General features: G+C 39.1%; 1 protein-coding gene across 1 annotated transcript in view; it reads right to left on the reverse strand.

The window, feature by feature from the left end:
• The window catches only part of P3H2 (prolyl 3-hydroxylase 2), a 146378-nt gene that overhangs the window by 5833 nt on the left and 118941 nt on the right, over positions 1-21604 (reverse strand). Inside the window, exons 4-13 of the mRNA XM_047100281.1 lie at positions 20498-20629; positions 18026-18168; positions 17599-17688; positions 15303-15343; positions 13959-14053; positions 7633-7760; positions 6973-7068; positions 6356-6506; positions 5365-5482; positions 4309-4384 (exon numbers count right to left, since the gene is read on the reverse strand). Coding sequence (XP_046956237.1) covers positions 4309-4384; positions 5365-5482; positions 6356-6506; positions 6973-7068; positions 7633-7760; positions 13959-14053; positions 15303-15343; positions 17599-17688; positions 18026-18168; positions 20498-20629 — 1070 coding nt within the window. The remainder of the gene's footprint in view (positions 1-4308; positions 4385-5364; positions 5483-6355; positions 6507-6972; positions 7069-7632; positions 7761-13958; positions 14054-15302; positions 15344-17598; positions 17689-18025; positions 18169-20497; positions 20630-21604) is intronic.

The raw sequence follows: 21604 nt of genomic DNA on the forward strand, positions 1-21604 counted from the left end.
TTCTGTGTCTCCCTCTCTCTCTCTCTCTCTCTCTCTCTCTCTCTCTCTGCCCCTCCTCCACTCTCTCTCTCTCTCTCAAAAATAAATTAAAAAAAACATTAAAAAATTAAAGTAAAAGAAAAAAATGTTACCATTCTACTATTGGATAAGAGGGGCTCATTTTAACTAGTTATTTTCTGAATACATGCCCATTAGAAGAACTTTTGGTTTCCTTCACCTTAAAATGGGAGGCTATATTTTTTCACTGCCAGCTTCAGGAGGAATATTTGCAAAACTTCCTGAATCCCTTGGATACTACCTAACACAGGTACCCCTAGACTATAACCTACATATGAAAAGGTGGAGGGAGGTGTATTAAGGAGTCAGAAAGTCTGAGGTGTGTGTGTGTGTGTGTGTGTGTGTGTGTGTGTGTGTGTGTGTGTTAAAGGGGAGAGCAGAGAAAAGCAGTTGCTGGTTACTCTTCTATTCACAGTAATTGAGGAGTGATTTGTTTTTCCTGGAGAGAGTTGATTTCTTAAAATGCATTAAAATTTTTTTTTAATATTTATTTTGAGAGAGGAGAGAGAGATAGAGGGAGAGGGAGAAGGCGAGCAGAGGAGGGGCAGAGAGAGAGAGAGATACAGAATCCGAAGCAGGCTCCAGGCTCCAAGCTGTCAGCACAGAGCCCAGCCCGACATCAGGCTCAAACTCACAAACTGTGAGATCATGATCTGAGCCGAAGTTGGACACTCAACTGACTGAGCCACCCAGTCGCCCCGAGAGAGTTGATTCCTTATGCAGCTTCATCAAGGTGACTTTTCTGAGGTAAATCTAGAGAGTTTGCTAGGTATTGGTGCCCTTGGCATCAACCTGATTTCATTTTTCTGGAGAAAGAATGTGTTTTACATTTCCACATAGAAACAGCAACATAAATGATACTTGGAACATATGAAGTCCAGTGGAAAGCCTTTGTAGACACACCGCTTTGAGATCTAGTTTCCAGTTTTCTGGGTGGCTAGTGCCCTGGCACTGGTAAGGATTCACTCAACCACACGTGGTTGCCAATGCTTCTGTGTAATTATCAAATGTCAGCAGTAACATTTTACAATATTGAAGAAAGTGTGTGGGGACAATTTAATGCTTTCTCCCTGATGGAATTGGATGAATTGAAAGTACTTTTATACATGAAGAACTTGGGAAAGTGTAGGAAAAGAAGCTATCAGCTGCCTGAAGCATTTGGAATTGATTATAGGTGTGTAGGCTCACAGAAGTCTCTACAACTAATTTTATCAAATGGAGAGCGTCAGCTGTTATATATCAGCCACGTAAAGGAATAAACAATTTTCATTTGTGACATTACTTCTACAGGAAAATATGTTCAGAAATTTAGATGACTGTAAACATACTTTTGGCACACAGTTTCATATTGAATTTAACTTTTCACGAAGCAAATAGAACTTATTAAATTCCATCTCTTTCAAACTTGCAGAGAAACCCAAATCCCAAAATACTCATGTTTTACAAACATGCTGCTGTTGAAAATAATCCATGTATCTTCCAAGTATGATAAAAGAAAATTCCTTTTGCTTTCCATCTAACTGATGATTAAAAGTCAGAGAAGCCTTTGTGTTGAGCTTGTAGATGTAAATCTTTAGCCACCATTTAGTTATTCATGCAGTTCCCAGACTTTTCCAAAGTAAAAAACTTAGAAGACTTTTCTTCCTTATAAAGCCCTAAGTTGGGCCATTTCTCTGCTTCAGTTTTCCCTTCAGAGTCAAAGAAACGAAAAGTAACACTATCCATTTCTCTTTATTTGGGCTGATTACCTAAGAATTTTAATTACTTACAAAATGCCTTAAAAACTCCACCATATGTGTTCATCTGAAGTAGAGTTAATCTGTGAAAATGAATCTGTCAACCGGAGCTTTTGAATCAAAACATTGTTTAAATCGATTTCTCTTCTTTTTTGGGGGGTAGTGGTGGTTAGATTCAGTACTTTTTAAAATAGTTACAACTTTCTGTTAAAAGTATAGCTACATTAAACAGCAGTATTATCTGCTTTCACATCTTTAAAAGGCAGAATTACAGGGGCGCCTGTGTGGCTCAGCCAGTTGAGTGTCCAACTTCGGCTCAGGTCATGATCTTGCGGTCTGTGAGTTCGAGCCCCACGTCGGGCTCTGTGCTGACAGCTCAGAGCCTGGAGCCTGCTTCGGATTCTGTGTCTCCCTCTCTCTCTGCCCCTCCCCTGCTCATGCTCTGTCTCTCTCTCTGTCCAAAGTAAATAAACATTAATTTTTTTTTAAAGGGCAGAATTACAGTTAACCTTGCATTCGATAATTAATGAATGACTGATTCTCACATTGTATGTAGTCCAGGCATCACTTACTTTCAAACATTGCGCATTTCCAAATATGGCCACTAGATGGAGGAGAAGTAAAGAAATCTTTTCAACCACCTGTCTGATGCTCTTTCCAACTGTGTGAGATGTAAGCATTTAAAAATTTGTTTTAGTGTTAGCAGAGCTCAGAAAACAAATGCTTTCTGCACAGAAGCTTTTCAAAAAAAAAAAAAGATAATTTTGTGTCAGGATTATAAACAACCCGGATCATCAATTTTGATTTAATTTCCCAGATCATGAAGCATTAAAATACTCTGTTGATACTTAAGCTGTTACAAAAAAGTGTGAGTCATGATAGCCTTTTAGATATACATCATTGCATGAAACTGTATGAAATAATTTTTCTTAATTATTCCAATGTTTCTGGACAACCTTAACCACAATTTCCATAGGGTTCCCCCTCATCTGCTTATACCCCAGTAGGTATGCCATGAATGATATATGGATGTTTCACTATGAGTAAAGGGTACAAAATAGGAAAGGAAAAACTAAAATTCAGAAAAAGTTGTGGAAACAGCTTGAATAATGCAAAATCCTTGAAGTTTGTCAGATACATGCCTCAACTATTTAGATTTTGTATGGAAGAAAGATATCATTTACATAATCCATTTACAATTCAATTATCTCTTCCCTTGGAAAACATGTTTTCTTACCATGGTGTATGTGCTCTGGCTTAAAGTCCAAAGGATGCTGGCTATATGGCCTATTAACTCAGTAGACTGGTTTTCCAGAGGCATTGATTTGCTTAGGAAGACAGTGATGGAAATTAACTGTTGATTTTTACCTATGAAGGCGTATTTAGAATCTCATCCAAAGTGTATGAATGTATATATATATATATATATATATCAATTTTCAGGTATAGGTTTACTTACAGTCAATCATATATATACATATGTGTGTGTGTACACACACACACACACACACACATTTTGATAACTAAAGGTCTAGAGCCCAATGCTCAATCCAAGCATATAGAACACCACGTTGCTTGAAAGCTATTCTGTAGAATCATTTGTCTAGCCCTAGGCATGGATGACTTAGAAATTGGTGTCTTTTGGGGAGCCTGGGTGGCTCAGTTGGTTAAGCGTCCGACTTTGGCTCAGGTCATGATCCCACCGCTTGTGAGTTCAAGCCCCATGTGGGGCTTTGTGCTGACAGGTCAGCCTGGAGCCTGCTTCAGATTCTGTGTCTCCCTCTCTCTTGGCCACTCCCTCACTCATGCTCTCTCTCTCAAGAATAAATAAAACATTAAAAAATTAAAAAAAAGAAATAGGTGTTTTTATGCTTCCATCAGACTAATATATATAATATATATACTATCTATATACATATATATGTATACTATATGTATACTATATATGTATACTATATATACATATATATACATATATGTATATATAATATATATAGTATATATATGTGTGTATATATAATATATATGATATATATATATATGTGTGTATATATATCTTCTAGTCCATTTTACAGATGGGCAATTTAAAGAATATATATGATTGGTGATTCCATTTCTTTTTTTTATTAAAATTTTTTTAAAATGTTTTTATTTATTTTTGAGACAGATGGAGACAGAGCATGAACAGGGGAGGGGCAGAGAGAGAGGGAGACAAAGAATCTGAAGCAGGCTCCAGGCTCTGAGCTGTCAGCATGGAGCCTGACACGAGGCTCGAACTCATGAACTGTGAGATCATGACCTGAGCTGAAGTCAGATGCCCAACTGACTGAGCCACCCAGGCACCCCAGATGGTGATTCCATTTCTAACATTTTATGATGTATACATTTATTGGGCCCCTTTATACCTCTTGAATTCTCAAGCTCAGATATTTGAAATCCAATAGTCTGTGAGTCCTCGGAAAATGGCAAGATTGAGATAAATGCTACATAAATTTGCCTGCATAGGTTTACTTACAGTCACAGTCTTGGCATCCATCTCAGTGAATATGAATTCTCCTCCTTCAAAGTCATCATTCATATATAGGAGAGCGCTATAAGAAAAAAAAAAGAAAAAAATGTATACTATTATATGTTTACAAAAGCATCATCACAGAATACTGACAAATGGTTGTAAACTGACAAGCCTGATTGGTAAGTTTCTTTTGAACTAGACATTGAAATAACCGACTTTCCTAACCCTAAAGAGTAAGTAAGGACAGATATAGTTTGGGCCCTACCCCCGAAGTATTTATTTGTCTCACTTATGCTAAAATTTTAATTCTATTTTAAACTTCAACTCACATTTCACTTTTTCCCAAGAACACCTAACTAGATTTAATCTACCCCTTTGCACCTGCCCACACTACTTACAACTCTCTTCTTCCCTTTTATGCTTGTAACTCTAAAGGATGCATTTTTCCCCTAAGTAGCTACAGAACTCCAGGAGGTGTGGTCTTGCCTTGAAGATAGGGGGTGCTCAAGAAATGTTTTTGTCTGGAGCACGCTGCAGTTAATAATTAACACACTACTATATACACGAGGACTGTAACTCCTGACAATTCTCTTTACACACTTACATAACATCCCATTTCTTCCTCTGACTTTCCAGTTTCTTATGTATAAAAGGCTGACCTAGGTAAGTGGCATTGTAAGATCCCTTTGTGCATTGAGACAGCATATCCCTGTCTTCTCAGACTGAACTATACATACGACAAGGGATATGTTTCGGTGAAAGCCAAACGATCAAATAAACAAAACAAAACAAAAGAAAAACCCTGTAGTTTTTACATTAAAACAAAATGGGCACGTTGTGGATTAAGATGCAACAAAACGTGCTTGGAATTTGGTGGCAAAAATATGAGATGATCACGTCGCTTCCTGGTTGTGGCAGCTGCTTCGGGAGCTTATTTGAGAATCTCTGCCTCACAGAGATGGATATGATGACAAGCAAAACAGATCAGTTTTCTAGTTTCCATGGGTTTTTGATAACTGTTGGGCAGAAGCTTGCTTTAGAAGCTTGTGCTGGTTGTACCTGTAGTCCCGGAATGTGTAGGCGGGAGGCTCCTTCCAGCATTCATTGGCCTCAGGATCCAACAGGCAATTGTCAGCATGGATGGGATGACTGAGGTCAGTTCTTCTCTCCTGCTGACCTGCCAGAAAATGGAAGGAGAAAATGGCAGGAGAGCAGTAACCTCTAACAGCAGAGCTGACAACCGGACTGTCTTCTCCTATCGCTGGTGCTTTTTGGAAATTTTTGGAGACATAAGTAGACCCAGATAGATTTAAGAACCAGATAGGCAGTCAAGAGACTGGTCTTGGTTTGGTGCAAACTTGATGTAAAACCTTGGGCAAGTCACATCTGCCTGTTCTGCTATAAAAGTTTCCTGACATAAACATACATAATTGAATTGCCCTGCATTCCATGGGTTGTACTTCATGTAGGGCAGAAAAAGGGGAGGGGTGAAATTAAAATGTAAAAAAAAAAAAAAAAAAAAAAAGATCCAGCTGAAAGTTCATATGTTAAAGTCTTAAAGTCTTCTCCTATGACACTGTCCCTTCCCTCCTACTCAGGAGGGTGTGGAAGAGAAGATCTAGGGACAAAATAATGACAGCAAGGAGTGAGGCAGTCTCTGCCTTTTTAAGAACATATCTTTCAACAATCCCTTCATCTTCCATGCTTCTACTTAATGCTTTTGGATGCAAAGGGGGACCGTGATTTCCAGGTTCCTGATTCCCTGGAAGGTAAAGCCTAAAGCAGAAAAGTATTTCTCTGTGTGACTTTAAGCTACTTGCTTAAATGGACTTGAAAGATAGGCAGAGCAATGGTCGTTTGGAACTTTAGGTGAACAAAAAGGAGTAAAAGAAGGAAGGGAAAAATAAGGATTAGCAAGCTTCTTCTGTTTTAGGAATTTGGAACTTTGCTAAACCATTAGTCTAAAATGTAATAGAGCTTTGTGTTACATTGTTTTCTTTCTCATGTCACTGTGGGTGGAAGAGAACAAGTTCACACTCTGGAATCTTACCAGACAGGGCTGTTCGGCAGACCATGTGTGTATAGGAAAAATACAGGGTTGAGTTCAGCATGAAATAGGATTCTACAATCTTTCGAGCCTTCTCGCTGATGTCATAAAACAGACGGGCACTCTTCAGTGGGACTCGGCCTTCATAACCAAACTGAAGAAAAATAAGAACACTAAATAGCACTGGGTTGATTGGAAGACTTGAGAAAAACAGACACCAGGTTTCAGTAAGGCAACAGAGGGATGGCATGTCTGCGTTGACTAGTGGGAATACGATTACATGCTTGTGGATTTGGGTTAGTAAAATGAGCCATTGAAAGTCACCCTTCCTAATCACAGAGGGAACACTGAAAGCTAATCTCTTCATCCTCTCTCCTTTAGAGAACTTTCCTCTTTCTCCCCAATGATGCCTGTTGAGGTACAGGATAATCACGTGGTTCAGTATGATTTCACCATTGGACCAGGAGCTCCCTGAAGACAGGGGTGTTGTATATTATCTGTCAGTTGCAAGTTGATGAGATATAAAGTTTGATAAATTGGTGACTACATGAAGGGATCTAAAACAGAAGGCCCTGGGTTGACACTTAGGAACCCAAGCCCAAAAGAAGCTATGACTGTACCTTGAGTGCTTTCAGGACAGTGGCACCTTCAAACTTTTCATTGGGTGTATGGGGTGAAGTTTTCCCTCTGTATCCATCACCAACGAGCATGATTCCCTGGAAGCAATACACAAGAAGATGCTTTATTAATAACAACTATGAATTAATCAGGTCTCCATTTTTTTCCTTGACTGCCAAGAAGCTAAGGACCAAAGTCAATACTCAGAACCATCCCTATTTTGTACCATGATGCTGGTATCATTAATTCTTCCAATCAAAAGAGATATCTTTATTTAAACTTAACTCTACATTTTCCTTACAAAATATCACTTTTTGTAGAAATGGGTAGAATATAAATGATTAATATATTTGTTTATTATCGATTAAAATAAAGAGATTCTCCCAGTGACTTTATATGGTTGCCAGGGCATGTGCTGAATGGGTCTTGTTCTAGGTATGAAGCCACTAACTACCCCAGATCCATTCTGTGTCCAGATCTAGACAAAAGTAAGATAATTCCAAACAAGGCTATGAAAATGCTCCCACAGTCAATGTCCCTGTCCTAAAGAAAGTGGTATTTCAGATCTGGTTCCTGACTCCAAGTGAGCCCAGGACCAGACAACTCCAGGGCTCATGCCAGGCCAGCCCAATATCAGGCTCCCCTCCCTCTCTGGTCCTCACACTGGCCACGCTGTGGAGCTCCCGGCACTGTTCTTCCGACAGGACGTTATCCAGGAGAACCCGCTGTGTCCCGTTCAGCTGCTCTGAGTTATAGACAAACGTGATGTTCTCGTAAAGCAGAGGACCACCTGAAGGGACAGAACACATTGTCTTCTCTGTTACCTCTGTTCCCAAGGGGGTGAGCACACAGCATCCAACAGTTTTCAATGTGAAATTCATGAGACTCCATTTGCCCATGAATGATTAAGAAGGCAAAGACAAATTGGAAGCCTGATAAATTCAATATGGATTCAGGAAAAAAGACAGATGTCCGACTGTCAGGCTTCTCCATGGCATCACAATAATATTAACACATTTGTTAGTATTTGGGGTTTGATAAACCATCTTTTCACCTGATTCCAGTGATGAGCCTGTAAAGTAGACTCTGAATCTCACAGGATTCTCTGTGATGACTCTGAGAAGACCTTCCAGAATTCTCTGGGCAACAGCACCCACCCTTCTCCACAACCCTTGGTCCATAATTCTGTTACAACACCACATGCAATTACTTGATTACATGTTTGTGCACCCACACATGAGATACACACCTCAGTCTCACTTGTTTGTAGAGAAATGTCTTCACTCCACAACTCAGCTGGTAAATCCATCACCAGAACAGTCACACAAGCCAGCCAACTCCTTCCCCGTCTTCTTCCACCACTTAACTGACTCTAGATGGTCTTATTTTTGGAATATTTGCTTTTCTCTGTTCTCTGGGAAAATCTTTATATCATTTTCTTTGCACAGGAAGGTTTCCTATAGCCACCTGCTCTCTCCATGAATAGAGCCCACATCTTTATGAAATTAGCCCATATAGGCTTTTCAGAAGGTGATGCTCTGGGGTCATGTTTTAGGTGGTAACTTACAAAATCTAGACCTGACAAAGCCCTTTCCTCACAGACATTACGACTGAAGGACAAAGCCTCTGCTGGTGAGGAAATCTTCAGATGTAACAGAGTACAGCCCTCTTGACCAGAAAACCGAACAGAAAAGAAAAACAGGTTTTTGCTCTTTATAGTACTCCAAAGGGACCTGACGCAGGTGCTGTCAGTAACAACAGTTTGGCCTGGATGGAGGCACTGGGGGGTGGGGGAGCAGGGGCACAGCTTCTCCCTTCTTCCCCCAGTCAAGCAATGGTCACCAACACACTAAAACACATCAGTTAAAGAAGGAAGAAACCAGTCGAAGTTTCTGTCTAGTCTATTTCTTGAAAACAAAACCAGTCAAAGTTGGGAAAACAACAAATTCATTAGTCTAGTTAGGATGAAACAGTCCCCACAGCCCACAATTAGTGAAGAGACAGTGTTTCTCAATCTTCGGTAATATACAGTTATCTGTTAAGGAAACGTCCCCTAAGGAGGTGCAGGGCTGACACATTAGTTTGCCACAATTTTGCTTCCGTGCTTACAATATGATAGAACTATGAATGGTATATTTATCCTCAGAGTTTCCAACAACTATAATTCCAAAACTGATTCACAACATTAAATAAAAGCAAGACCATAAAACCAACTACATTCAAGTTAATGATCTTAATGAAACGGTTAATGTTATTTTGCAGAAACAAGAAAGCTACCTTCCATGTGAATATTCTACTAACTGATCTGGCCCAGGTTCTTTTCAGCCAGCATTCTTCATAGTATTTTTGGTGTGTAATGACTCATTCCACTGCAACTTTTCTCTGTTGAAATTACTATGAAATTGTAGTGTTCCATGATGAATTTGGGCCTTTATCTGGTCCTAATACATTACTTACCAGTTTGTTCTACTTCATTTCTTGTCAGCCTTCAACCACTGAAGTATTACGAACTGGTGTTGATGTAACAGTAACTGCACCCAATGCGGTATGAAATCTCACGGTAGTACTTGGCTATAAGGTCGTTATTTACATGACCCACTAGGGGCCACATCAAAACTTATAAATACAGAATTTCTTGGATTCCAGGAATATAACCACAAGTTATAATTTCAATACCAATCTTTTGGATGAGTTAAAAAAAATACACATACATACACAATTCGGTGCCTTTGTTTCGCAGAAAGTTTTTGATGAAAAAAGAGTTTCTTGATCAAATTGTTTGGGAGCACTAGGTTACATAAGATTTAAGAGAAGTTCTTAGAACTTTTAGTATCTACACAGGCATTATGAATATCCTGAGTATCAAAACAATATGAAGCAGTTCTCACCATTAATCTTACCCTGCCTTCCTTCCCTCCCTTCCTCCCTCCCTCCTTTTCTTCCTTCCTTCCTTCCTTCCTTCCTTCCTTCCCTTCCTCCCTCCCTCCTTTTCTTCCTTCCTTCCTTCCTTCCTTCCTTCCTTCCTTCCTTCCTTCCTCCCTCCCTTCCTTCCTTCCTTCCTTCCTTCCTTCCTTCCTTCCTTCCTTCCTTCCTTCCTTCCGGCAGAAAGACTCTAAGATGGCCCCCTAATGATGACTGCCTCCTGGAATTCATGGGTTTGCATAATTTGCTTTCCTCAAGTGTGGGTGGGGCCTTGAATTTGCCTCTAAGCAACAGAATATAGAAAAAGTGATGGGATGTCACTTCTGTGATTGTATTGCATGAGAATGCAACTTCTATCCTGCTAGCAGACTCAGTTTATTGCCTTCTCCACTTGCAGTTTGATGAGGCATGTGGCTGCATTAGACAGACTCACGTGGCAAGGAATGAGGCAACCCCCAGTCAACAATCAACTAGGAACTGCACACCTCCATCCACTAAGACTTTCAGAACCAAATTCTATCATCTGAGCTTGGAAGATCATTCCCTAGTCAAGCCTTAAAGAGACCCCAGCCCTGATCAAACTACTTGACAGACCCTATGACAGACCCTGAAGCAAGGGACCCAACTAGGCTATCCCCATATTCCTGACCTCAAAAATGGTGGGAACTATGGTATAGTTAATGCATGTTATTGTAAGCTGCTACATTTGTGTTATTTTTTTGTAGCAATAAAAAAACAATAGACCCCCCACACTCCCCAGCAGAACCTCTTAACATAAAACACAGGTTGTTTGAGAAAGGCTGCTCCATCCAATCTCTACAGCTGATTAACATTTGTTGCCAAATTGAGGCAGTTTCTCAAATATCTGGGAAAGTAAACTGGATATTCCACTCCCATTTAGAAATGTAAAAGAGATGTTCTGTCAACAAGCAAGACAAGATACTTGTAGGTTTGCTGAAAAGCATTTTCTGATATAAAACCCAAATAAAAATGGATGACTGAATACGGGTTTAGTGAGCTCAGTTACTTTGTACTTTGTCCTATTTTTTTTCCTTTTCTATGCTGAGAGTGTATTACTTTAAATATAATTACCTTATTTTCAAATATGGCTTTAACAGTTACTAAAACTAAAACATTTAGAAAAATGTCCACCATTATCAAGTGCTCTATAAGTATTTGGTATAATTATGTTGATTATTATAGTATTATCATCAAATATGCCTGGTATATTGTGTTATGTTTTGACTGAGGCATCTTAATAAGCATAAAAGAGTATATTTTAAAAAGTGCTACTGGGATATCGACAATTCCCCCAGTGCTGCCACATGGAACACACAAAAATCAGGTGAAGAGACAAAATGCAGCATGGAGTCTTAACTCCCTACACACCAATAGGTTCAGGCAGAATCTGTTCTAGATATCTGCTTTTCATGTAGTTAACAGAATCACCACTAAGCAGAGAGTTTTATACAGAGCTTTCCTACACATGCATGTAACAGAAAAACAACCAACTACCCAACTATTAACCAAAAGGAAAAAAAAATAGGCAAAACAAACCCTGCTATCCAAAAATGCACATCTAGCAGCCTACAAATGACTAGTAGCACACCAGACAGAGGAAAACATTGAAATAAAAATAAAAATGTGGTCCAATAAGTTGTGGTTCCTGGGGCCTGATTTGATGGCTTCAGCCAACTCTTAACCACAGCTCAAGGAGATTTAGTTAAACAACTTAATTCTTCTCTCATTCATAAAGTATGTGCCTGGCTCTGACTCTCCGGTTGCAATAAAGAGGGATCGTCTAGGAAAATATTCCTTTGTGCTCACTGCCTGTGGCTCACATGGCAGGAAGAAGCATTTGACCGTAAATATTATAACATCATACAAGTCACAACAGGGATGTGCTGAGTAACAAGCCCTTATGTGAGCATAGCCCTTTACGGTTTACAAAAGACTTTTCACACTGGTCTTCTGCAGAAAGTTGTAAGGCTTCTTTCACAGCCAAGGGTCATACAGCCCAGAGACACCAAGTCTTTAGTCATCCACCACAGCACAGCACATCAGACTAGTTGATCCTGGAAAGTGGGACTCCTGATTCCAAGTTCAGTGTTATTTCTACTATACTGACTGGGATTATTATGGAGCAAGACCTTTGGAGACTGGTATTGAAAGGAGAATGGGTAAGTGACAGATGGTTTTAGTGAGAGGAGAGGCACGTTCCATGGAGTGGTGTCACTCTGGGATGTCGTCCTGGGTCACTCCTGCAGTGTTTAAGAGCCATCCAGTTGGAATACTACTAAAAACTGTCAGGTAACCAGAGTAGATGACGATGGCTTTGTGAACGATGAGAAAAGCTGAAACGTATTCTACACGGTGAAGCATGCATCCTTTCTCGCCTCCCTGACATCTTTCAGCCAGACTAAGATATGTAAGTGTTTTCTGGTTGGGAACTTTGCCTCTGTCTACCACTACCACTGATTTAGAAACTATTTAGATCTCCAGTGATTACACAGAAGGCTTTCCAGTGGTTTCCCAGAGAACATCGTAAGAAGCGGTAGCCCGTTCAACTAAGCAAATTCTAGAGAAAGGACAGAATTTGGTAGCCCAGCCAATCACGGTCTCTCTCCATCCTGTACAGTCTCCCGCTCTACTCTTTATACCAGCCTTCCTAGTCAGGTTCTGGACATCAGAGTCCCTGGTAGCCAGAAAAAAATGCTTTGAAGTTTGGCAACTATCCTGGAGGTTCCCAAACATCCACAGCAAAGTGCTGGCTTATTGGCATGTACTTCCTGGGTGATTTCTCAGCTTAAAAAGCAATGTGAACTCTGGCTGACCATGAAATTCTCTGGCATTTGTAAAACAGCTCGGGCTTTGTGGCTGCAAACTGAGGTCCAGGTCAGATTAGATGAGCATATTATCCTGTTTACTGCCTCAAACTGACTTGGAAGCTAAGGAAGGAAAGGGCTGGGAAATGTGAGAGCTAGAGAGAGCCAGAAATTTTCAAATCAGCTAGAGGAATGTGCTGACATACTCTCTGGTTGGGGAAAGGAGAACTGTACTTCTCAATGCAGGTTTTTAAAGCCTTCTTATCGTGCATGTATTTAATCAATAAAGAATACACTTTGGATATCTAGACACTTCTATGTTCCATCTCCAGGTAAGGAAGGGAAAATGGGCTTTGGATTCAAATGCCTCGGTTCAAATGCCTCCTCAACCTGTTAAGAGCTATTGAGACACCAGGCGAGTCACTGTATCTCTGTGAGCCTCACTTTTCTTGCCTGTGAAGTGAGGACACTTGTCTCACATGAGATGCTTTCAGTATTCAAATAAACGGTGGGTAAATTTGCTTGAAAAATTCTAAAATAGATAGCTATCATAATAATTGTTAAGGGTCACAACTGAGTACCATCACTGGGACCAATAACTTATGATTATAACAGTGTTTAGCTCCATTTATAAACTACTTTTGACAACACTCTATATATTTTTGCACTAATTTTGAACTGATATAAATAGGCATATGATGTTCTGCTCTATCTCTGTGCCTTTGTCCCACTTGTTTTATCCAGCAGAACGGCCCCCTCCACACCTCTGTCAATTCACTAGAATCTACTTATCACTCAGAGCCCTGCTCAAGCATATGTGCCTCAGGCATCTTAGGTTAACTCTTGTATATCCATATGACCTGCCTCTTCAAGTTCCCCTGATGCAGTCTATTCTGCACTATCTAGCACTCTCTCCCTGCACAACAGAAGGAAGCCCTGGGAACAGTCCAAGCCTCAGGTACTTAACCGAGGGTCCCAATGATCATTCAATCCCTGCCCAGCTCACGGGATTCCTGCGGGAAACAGATGAGGGAATGACCTTGGAAGCACTTATATTGAAAACCAAAGGCAATGATACACAAATCTGAGACAGTCTTGTTTTTGAGGCTTGCTTTCAGAAGTTTATAAATGTCCTAGCTTAGTCCTAACTCATTACTTTCCAGAGAAAGTGGGCTCTTCCTTAATTTTAGTAAGAACTAAAATTCCCTCCTGCTGTAAGTAAAAAGTGCACAGATACTTACCCTCTCTTAAGTCTCGATCTATCTTAGGTGATGATTTTTTCCCCATTGACAATCCATGAACTTCTGCCCCCTCCACGTTCACTCCTGAAGGGACCCTGCCGTTAAAAACAGTTGGAATTGAATTTCTGACTGCATAAAGATGCTCAAAGACAAAAGCCACCTTACTCAGGTAGTCTGTGACTCCAGATTGTGTATTTTTGTTTTGCACAAGTCCACCTGTTTTTCAGGATCAAATTAACTGCCACTGCCTCCATGAAGACCTCTATTTCCTCAAAGACTGTGCTCTATTTCACTTCTCTAAATCTCCTTAGCACCTTTTTTTTTTTTTTTTACAGTTAATTGTATCCATAACTTTATCCCCTTGGGATTAGACATTAAGTCTCAACAGAGAGAAAAGAATTATCGTGTGAATCTTCATAATGTTCAGAGTGTTTTATTTTTGTCTGGAGCAGAGTGCATCACTGAACAATGACTGAATAGAAATAAACCGAGACCTAGTGTAGTGATTCTCGACTATTCCAAGAAAGAAGACACAAGTTTTAAACTTGGCAAACATCCAGATCATAGCAATGATGTCCTTTCAATATCCATGGATTGAATAAACCCGAATACGCAGGTGCACTCTTAGGTATCTTCTGATAATTTTAGGCCACCCAGAGGTTGAGGCCTTGAAGCCTAGTGAAAGAACACAGAATTTTGAATAGGAAGATCTCAATCTGCCAGTCCCTTGCAGTGACACTCTGAGAGAGTCCTTTGCCTTGTCAGAACCTCAGTTTCTGAATTTGAAAATGAATAGGATAGACCATGTCATCTCAAACACGTAACTCCAACGTTCTAGGATTCCTTGAACTGTTCATAACATATACATTGACTTTTCACTTCTATCATTTAGAAAAACGAGGTCCCTTCACTTCTGGTTAGATTAGCTCCACCTAATATTTTAGCTTGCAGTGAAACTTTTTGAGCTTCTTGCTTTCAAATGCAGTAAGACAATTCAGCATTAACAAGGAAAAAATTAAGCTCTATTCTGTTAATAAATCACAAATAGCATCCAATTTTCTCTGATTTAGAATCACAGAATATTTCGCCTTCAGGGATCACCTGCTCCAACCCCTTAAACTGGAGGAAAAACACAAGACTGGGAAGGAAGATAAATCACTCAAGGTCACACAGAAGTATAGGAAGAGCTGGGACCAGAAGGCTGAGGAACTAATTCCCAGTGTGGAATCTTTTAATTATGTATTTCTGCCTATTTCATAGAGACAAGGTCCTTATAATGAGTATGAATCTAAGTATTTCTCCTCATTAAAAATAAACAGATTGTGTTCTGAATGAAGAACTCACCGATTCTCATCCTGTCGTCCTCCATATCGGATCCAATAATTCTGTTTTAAATTAAAAACAAAGAAACAAACATAAAAACCACTTCAGTAGTTTTATCACTAAAACATAACTCACAAAAATAAAATACACACTTAAAACACTCAAAAGACCTATATCATTGGGAAACTTGCACACTGTATAAAGATCCAGTAAATAACTTAAACAGATTAATAATAAAAAAAAAACACAGCTAAAGTTGATGCTATTTTGGCAAAGACAATATGCTGCACAAATGGATTTTTCAAAGTAGCATGGAATTAGCCTAAGCATTTATATTTTTTGTCCAAGAAATTATTTGGAATTTGGTGTCAGGAAGACAATTACATGATCATTTAGTCCAACTCCCTTATGTTTTTTGAACAAAACAAACACACAAAAATGTACAGCTTGATTAATCATCTGCGTAGGATCATAAAGTGACTTTTTCTGAAGTCTCTTGGGAGAACGAAATTTTAAGAAAATAGTAAGTAGGGCTGGTTATAAGCATGTTAAAAGTGTTTATTAGAGGGGTGCCTGAGTGGCTCAGTCGGTTAAGTGCTGGGCTCTTGAAGTTGGCTCAGGTCATGATCTCATTCATGGCTCCTGAGATCGAGTCCCATGTCGGGCTCTGCACTGACAGCGTGCAGAACCTGCTTGAGATTGTCTCTTCCTCTCTCTCCCTCTCGCTCTGCCCTTCTCCGACTTGTTCTTACTCTCTTACTCTCAAAATAAGAAAAATGTTTATTATATACCTTAAATTATCCTAATTTTTTAATGTGCCAGTAAAAACTGACATAAAGACAGAAATGAAAAAAATATGTTACAAATAGGATATATTACTAATAGTGCTTTAAAAATTTTTTTAATGTTTATTTATTTTTGAGACAATGCAAGAGACAGAGTGTGAGTGGGGGAGGGGCAGACAGAGGGGCACACAAAATCTGAAGTGGGCTCCAGGCTCTGAGCTGTCAGCACAGAGCCCATAATAGTGCTTTTTATAAACATATGATAATGTACATTATAAAAGAACTTATATGTAGTTAACCAACAGGTAAGCAAATAAAAAACAGGTATGCCCAGATAATTCAAATCAGAGGAAAAGTAATTAATCAGAATATGTGAAAAATTTATTTTTGCCAGTCATCAAAGGAATACAAGTTAAAACACCAATGATATACCATTTTGCACCTAAGAAATATGAATGACTTTAAAATGTTATTTCCCATTGCTGAGATGTTTGTAGTAAACTAGTACTTAAAAAAAAAATTGAAAGAGAGAGATAGAACACGAGAGGGAGAGAGAGGCAGAGGGAGAGAAAGAGAATGAGGGAGGGAGAGAGAGAGAAAGAGAGAGAGGGAGAATCTTAAGCAGGCTACATGTTCAGTGTGGAGCCCAACAAGGGGATTGATCCCACAACCCTGGGATCATGACCTGAGCCAAAATCAAGAGTCGATGCTCAACTGACTGAGCCACCTACGCACCACAGTAAACTGGTACTTTTATGAATTGCTAGGACCAATGAAGGTATGAGAAAACTCTCTTAGAAAAGCAATTTCAACAACTTTAAAACTTCTCATATCCTTTGATGGCAGAATAATCCCACTCCTGGGAATTTATTCATAGTTCAATACAGAGAAAAATGCTTCCTGCATTAAATATGGTACAAAAAAAGTCAGAAACAAAACAAACGCTCAGTCTCAAGAAAATCGTCATTCATTGCATGTCAATTCCACATATGCAGCTAAAAATGATTTAAAAAGGTATAAACATGTAGAAATTGCTTATGAAACCTTAAATAGAAATCAGAACAGAGATCTCTCTGTACCACAGTGCCGGTTCTGCAAAAAGCGTGTCTTCACATGCAGAATGACCGGAAGCGAACACGGACAAGTGGAGGAAAGTCAGCACAATGAATAGTACAATAGAGATCGATTTTGTTCTTCAGCAGGGATTGAAGTCTTTTAATGGTTAAAATGTATAAGAGAAATACAAAATGTTGCATCCAGAGTTCAATAAATAAAACCATCAGGTACAAAACACTTCTCCCCAGAAAAGTTTGCTTTTGACTTTGAGTCTCAGTGCTATGGAGATCTATTAAAGTCTTTTAACATTTAGCATACACATTGAATAAGCATCCCCCCCAACTCCCTGGGTTTTGTTAATGTAAGGCAAGAGATTAGAATTTTCAGTAATTGAAGCTGGGAAATAACATCATAAATAAGAAGTCCATCAAATAGTTCTCTAAAGGAAACATTTTCTTTTTCCTCTTTGCTCTTACTGGCTCTGTGTATGAAAATCCCAGACCCTCTGCAGCTGATTTTATTAGTTCCGATTCCAGTTTATGACGCTTCACGAACATTGCCAAATCCTAGAGGGAAAAAAAAGTGAAAGAAAAGTTTATATTTAAATAACAGTTAAGAAATATGATAAATGTTCAAGTGGAAATATTTTTCATTAGACAGTGACATATGAGCTAAAAAAAATATGCACAGCTACAAAAAAAAAGTCTCCATCTCAACAGATTTTCACAAGCTATCACATATGAGAAAAATATGCTCCTGGCATTAATAAGCAAAGTACAAAAGAACTGGATTCTACAACATTTACTGAATTGCTAGATAGCTTTAAGAGTGGTGCTACATTTTTACCAGTTCTGCCCAGTGCCTCTCACAGAATGCAGGTTCCTCTCAGGACATTGGTCTCACCTCTCTGGCCTCAATGGATGCTGGATCACCGCTGTCATCTAGCAGGCTCTCATAGTAATCCACATTGTCTAGTACATCCTCATCATCCGGATGGAGGAGAAGATAAGCTTTAGCACACTCCAAGGCTTTCACATATTCGCCAACTGAAACGCCAGAGAGCTGCAGCATTAGAGTTAGCCTACGTCCATCTAGAGGATTTTTAAGAAATCTAGAAACTGTTAGAGGTCAGCATTCAACATGAATAAGAGGGAAGACAAGGTAAGGCTGGAGAGCACACACAAAACTAGTCACCAATTAAAACAGATTCTCAAATACAGAGAACAAACTGATGGTTGTCAGAGGGGAGGTGAGGAGGGGGATGGGAGGAACAAATAAAGAGGATTAAAAGGTACAAACTTCCAGGTATACGATAAATAAATCACAGACTTGAAACATACAGCACAGCAAATACAGTCAATAAGATTGTAATAATGTTGTTTGGTGACAGATGGTGACTACACTTATCATGATGAGCCCTGAGTAATGCACAGAATCGTTGTATGCCTGAAACTAATGTAACACCATATGTTAATTATATTTCAAAAAAAAAAATAGCCACAGACAAAAGGAAAGACATGATTTCAGGTGTTTAAAAGGTACTATCTTTGGTCTGCTTTGGTGCTAGATGTTTTGCATCAATTATTAAAAGTTTCCACCTGAAGATGTTTGCTACAACTTATATCATTTAATAGAGATAAACAGAGCAGAATTTTTGGGAGTTAATTCTGTGTTTGTACTGAGTTTGACAACATGATATCTAAAACCAATTTCAGCAACCACAAGTCTATTGATTGCTTTTAAACATAAGGAAAGATGCTCAGTCTCTCTTTCTCAATTAGATACATAGAAATTAAAACTAATTTGAGATAAAAAAAATTTCACCTAGTGGATTGGTGAAATATCTAAAATTTCCCCAGTATATTCTATTGATGGGCAATGAAAAATGTACTCCATATGGAAGAAAATGTGGCAACCTCTATCAAAATTTTAAATGAATAAACCATTCAACACAGCAATTATACTGCTAGAAATTTGTCCTATATATATATATTTATGTGTGAATGTGAAATAACTTACATAAAATGTTATTCATTTGATCCTTGATTGAAATAGAAAGCTGTAACAAACAACACAATGCCCATGAATAAGGAGACACATAAAATAAATTATAGGACAATGATATGCTGCTATAAAGAAAAATGAGTGAGGAAGATCTCCATGTACTGACACAATCAGGTCAAACCATATAATATTGCCAAAATTTGACCATTTTTGACTTAAGCAAATGGCAATTTCATAGGCCCAACTTACTAAAAAGCTTTAAAATCTGGTGTGTGCATATATATATATATATATATATATATATATATACACACACACACACACACACACACACATATATATATATATATATACACATTTTTTTTTAATTTTATGTTTAAATAATCTCTACAGCCAATGTAGAGGGCTCAGACCTACAACCCCAAGATCAAGAGTCACATGTTCCACTGACTGAGCCGGCCAGACACCACCGATATATATTATTCAGTGAAGAAAACATCGTAAATAACAGTATAAATAATGTGCTACCTTCTATGTATAAGAGGGGGAAATAAGTTGGTGTGTGTGTGTGTGTGTGTGTGTATTTCAAAGAGATAAATCAGAAACTGGGTCGTAGGGCATGAAATTGGGTTGCAGGAAAAAGGAAGAGAAGGAGGTTTTTATGATATTTAGTCTTTGGACCTATGAATATATGACTTTTTTTAAGTTTATTTATTTATTTTGAGAGAAGTGCAAGTGGGGGAGGGTCAGAGAGAATCCCGAGCAGGCTCCACACTGTCAGAGCAGGGCCCAATGCAGGGCCTGATCTCAAGAACTGTGAGATCATGACTTGCGAGGAAATCAAGAGTTGGACGCTTAACTGACTGAGCCACCCAGGCGCTCCAATATATGACCTTTTAAAATTAAGTAGAAAAATTCGATTTAAAAATCATGTAAAGTGTCAGCCTAACTTGCAGGGCATTATCACAGCATTTGCCCACTTGTGGTTTCACCTGCTCTCATTGGCCTGAGCTGCAGTGATGTGAGTTGAGAGCAAAAACATATTTTTTTTTGTTCTTTTCATTTTATTTTATTTTATTTTTTTAATATATATATGAAATTTATTGACAAATTGGTTTCCATACAACACCCAGTGCTCATCCCAAAAGGTGCCCTCCTCAATACCCATCACCCACCCTCCCCTCCCTCCCACCCCCCATCAACCCTCAGTTTGTTCTCAGTTTTTAACAGTCTCTTATGCTTTGGGAGAGCAAAAACATATTAATTCCCACTGCCTCAATGGTAAACTGAGAAATACAGAAGAAAATGCAATGTCTGTAATGATGAGCAACACCCCTCCCTCAAAGGTCTTCAGGATAGTCCATGCTTTACCTCGATAGTAGGCAAACTGTAGGTAGTCATAATGCAGGGGAAGAAAGTTCTCAATTGGTGAGAGGCGGCCAGGGCGGGTGGCAAGCTCCCTGACGCATTCGTGCTGACAAACCAGCACCTGCATATAGTGATCTGGAAGACAAGAGAAAGAGGTGGGTCCCTCCTGTCTGCCAGAGTGTCCAGACTTCAAGGTCAGAGCCACAGTTAATAATAGGGCATTCCTCACCTCACCACACTGCTAGAGTGACCTCATTATTATCTTCATTTTATGAGCAGAAATCATTTTCACCAAGGAAGTAAGTGACTTGCCAAGGCCTCCTGATCAGTGATCACTGAAGTAACTAATAGTAGATTCCAAATCTTCTGGACCCTGATCTTTTCTCTGTACTGCACTCTCCCCTTCCGTGTATCTTTTTTCTACATCTCCTGAGAGTGACACAGGCCATCTCACCCCACCCATGCCCTGCTGCTGACATATCTTTCCTGTTTAATAACTCTGAGGCCTCTCTTTGGATACTGGGTGGCCTGAAGTGTTCTGGGTGGAGATCGGATGTTCAGATCCTGGTCATGCTAAGGAACAGTTGAGAGGAAGTAATTGCCACACAGTTTGTGTACAGAAGAGAAGCAAAGATGCTTTTTCTCCTTAACATTTCCAAGAACTTTTCCTAAAGGGGAATAGAATATATATATATATATATATATATATATATATATATATATATATAATTTACATCTATTAGGAACCTATTCCACTCACTTACTAAAGGCTCTATCACTTGAACATTGGAAATTCTAATACTATAGGGACTGGTAAAATAGGATAAGGAGGAAAACTAAAGAATTTGGATACACACTCTGACTCTTTGTTCCCCTTTATTTGCTCCCATCCTTCTCACTTACAAATAGGATTCTCCAGTGTAGAGGTTGTCACACTCCCTCTAGCTCTGGGCTCTATCTCATCCAAGCATGAGCTGAGGAAACACAAGTGGCTAATGTCCCAGAGAAGCAAACATTTCCTACATTTTGCCCCAATTATTTTTGCAATGAAGATGGAGACAATCTTTTCCAGATAGAAGAGAGTTTATTCATGCTTGTGCAGAGCAGATT

The sequence above is a fragment of the Lynx rufus genome, unplaced genomic scaffold, assembly GCF_022079265.1.
Source record: "Lynx rufus isolate CCGP_SWC_20201006 ecotype Redwood Valley unplaced genomic scaffold, mLynRuf1.p SCAF_5, whole genome shotgun sequence".
NCBI lineage: Eukaryota > Metazoa > Chordata > Mammalia > Carnivora > Felidae > Lynx > Lynx rufus.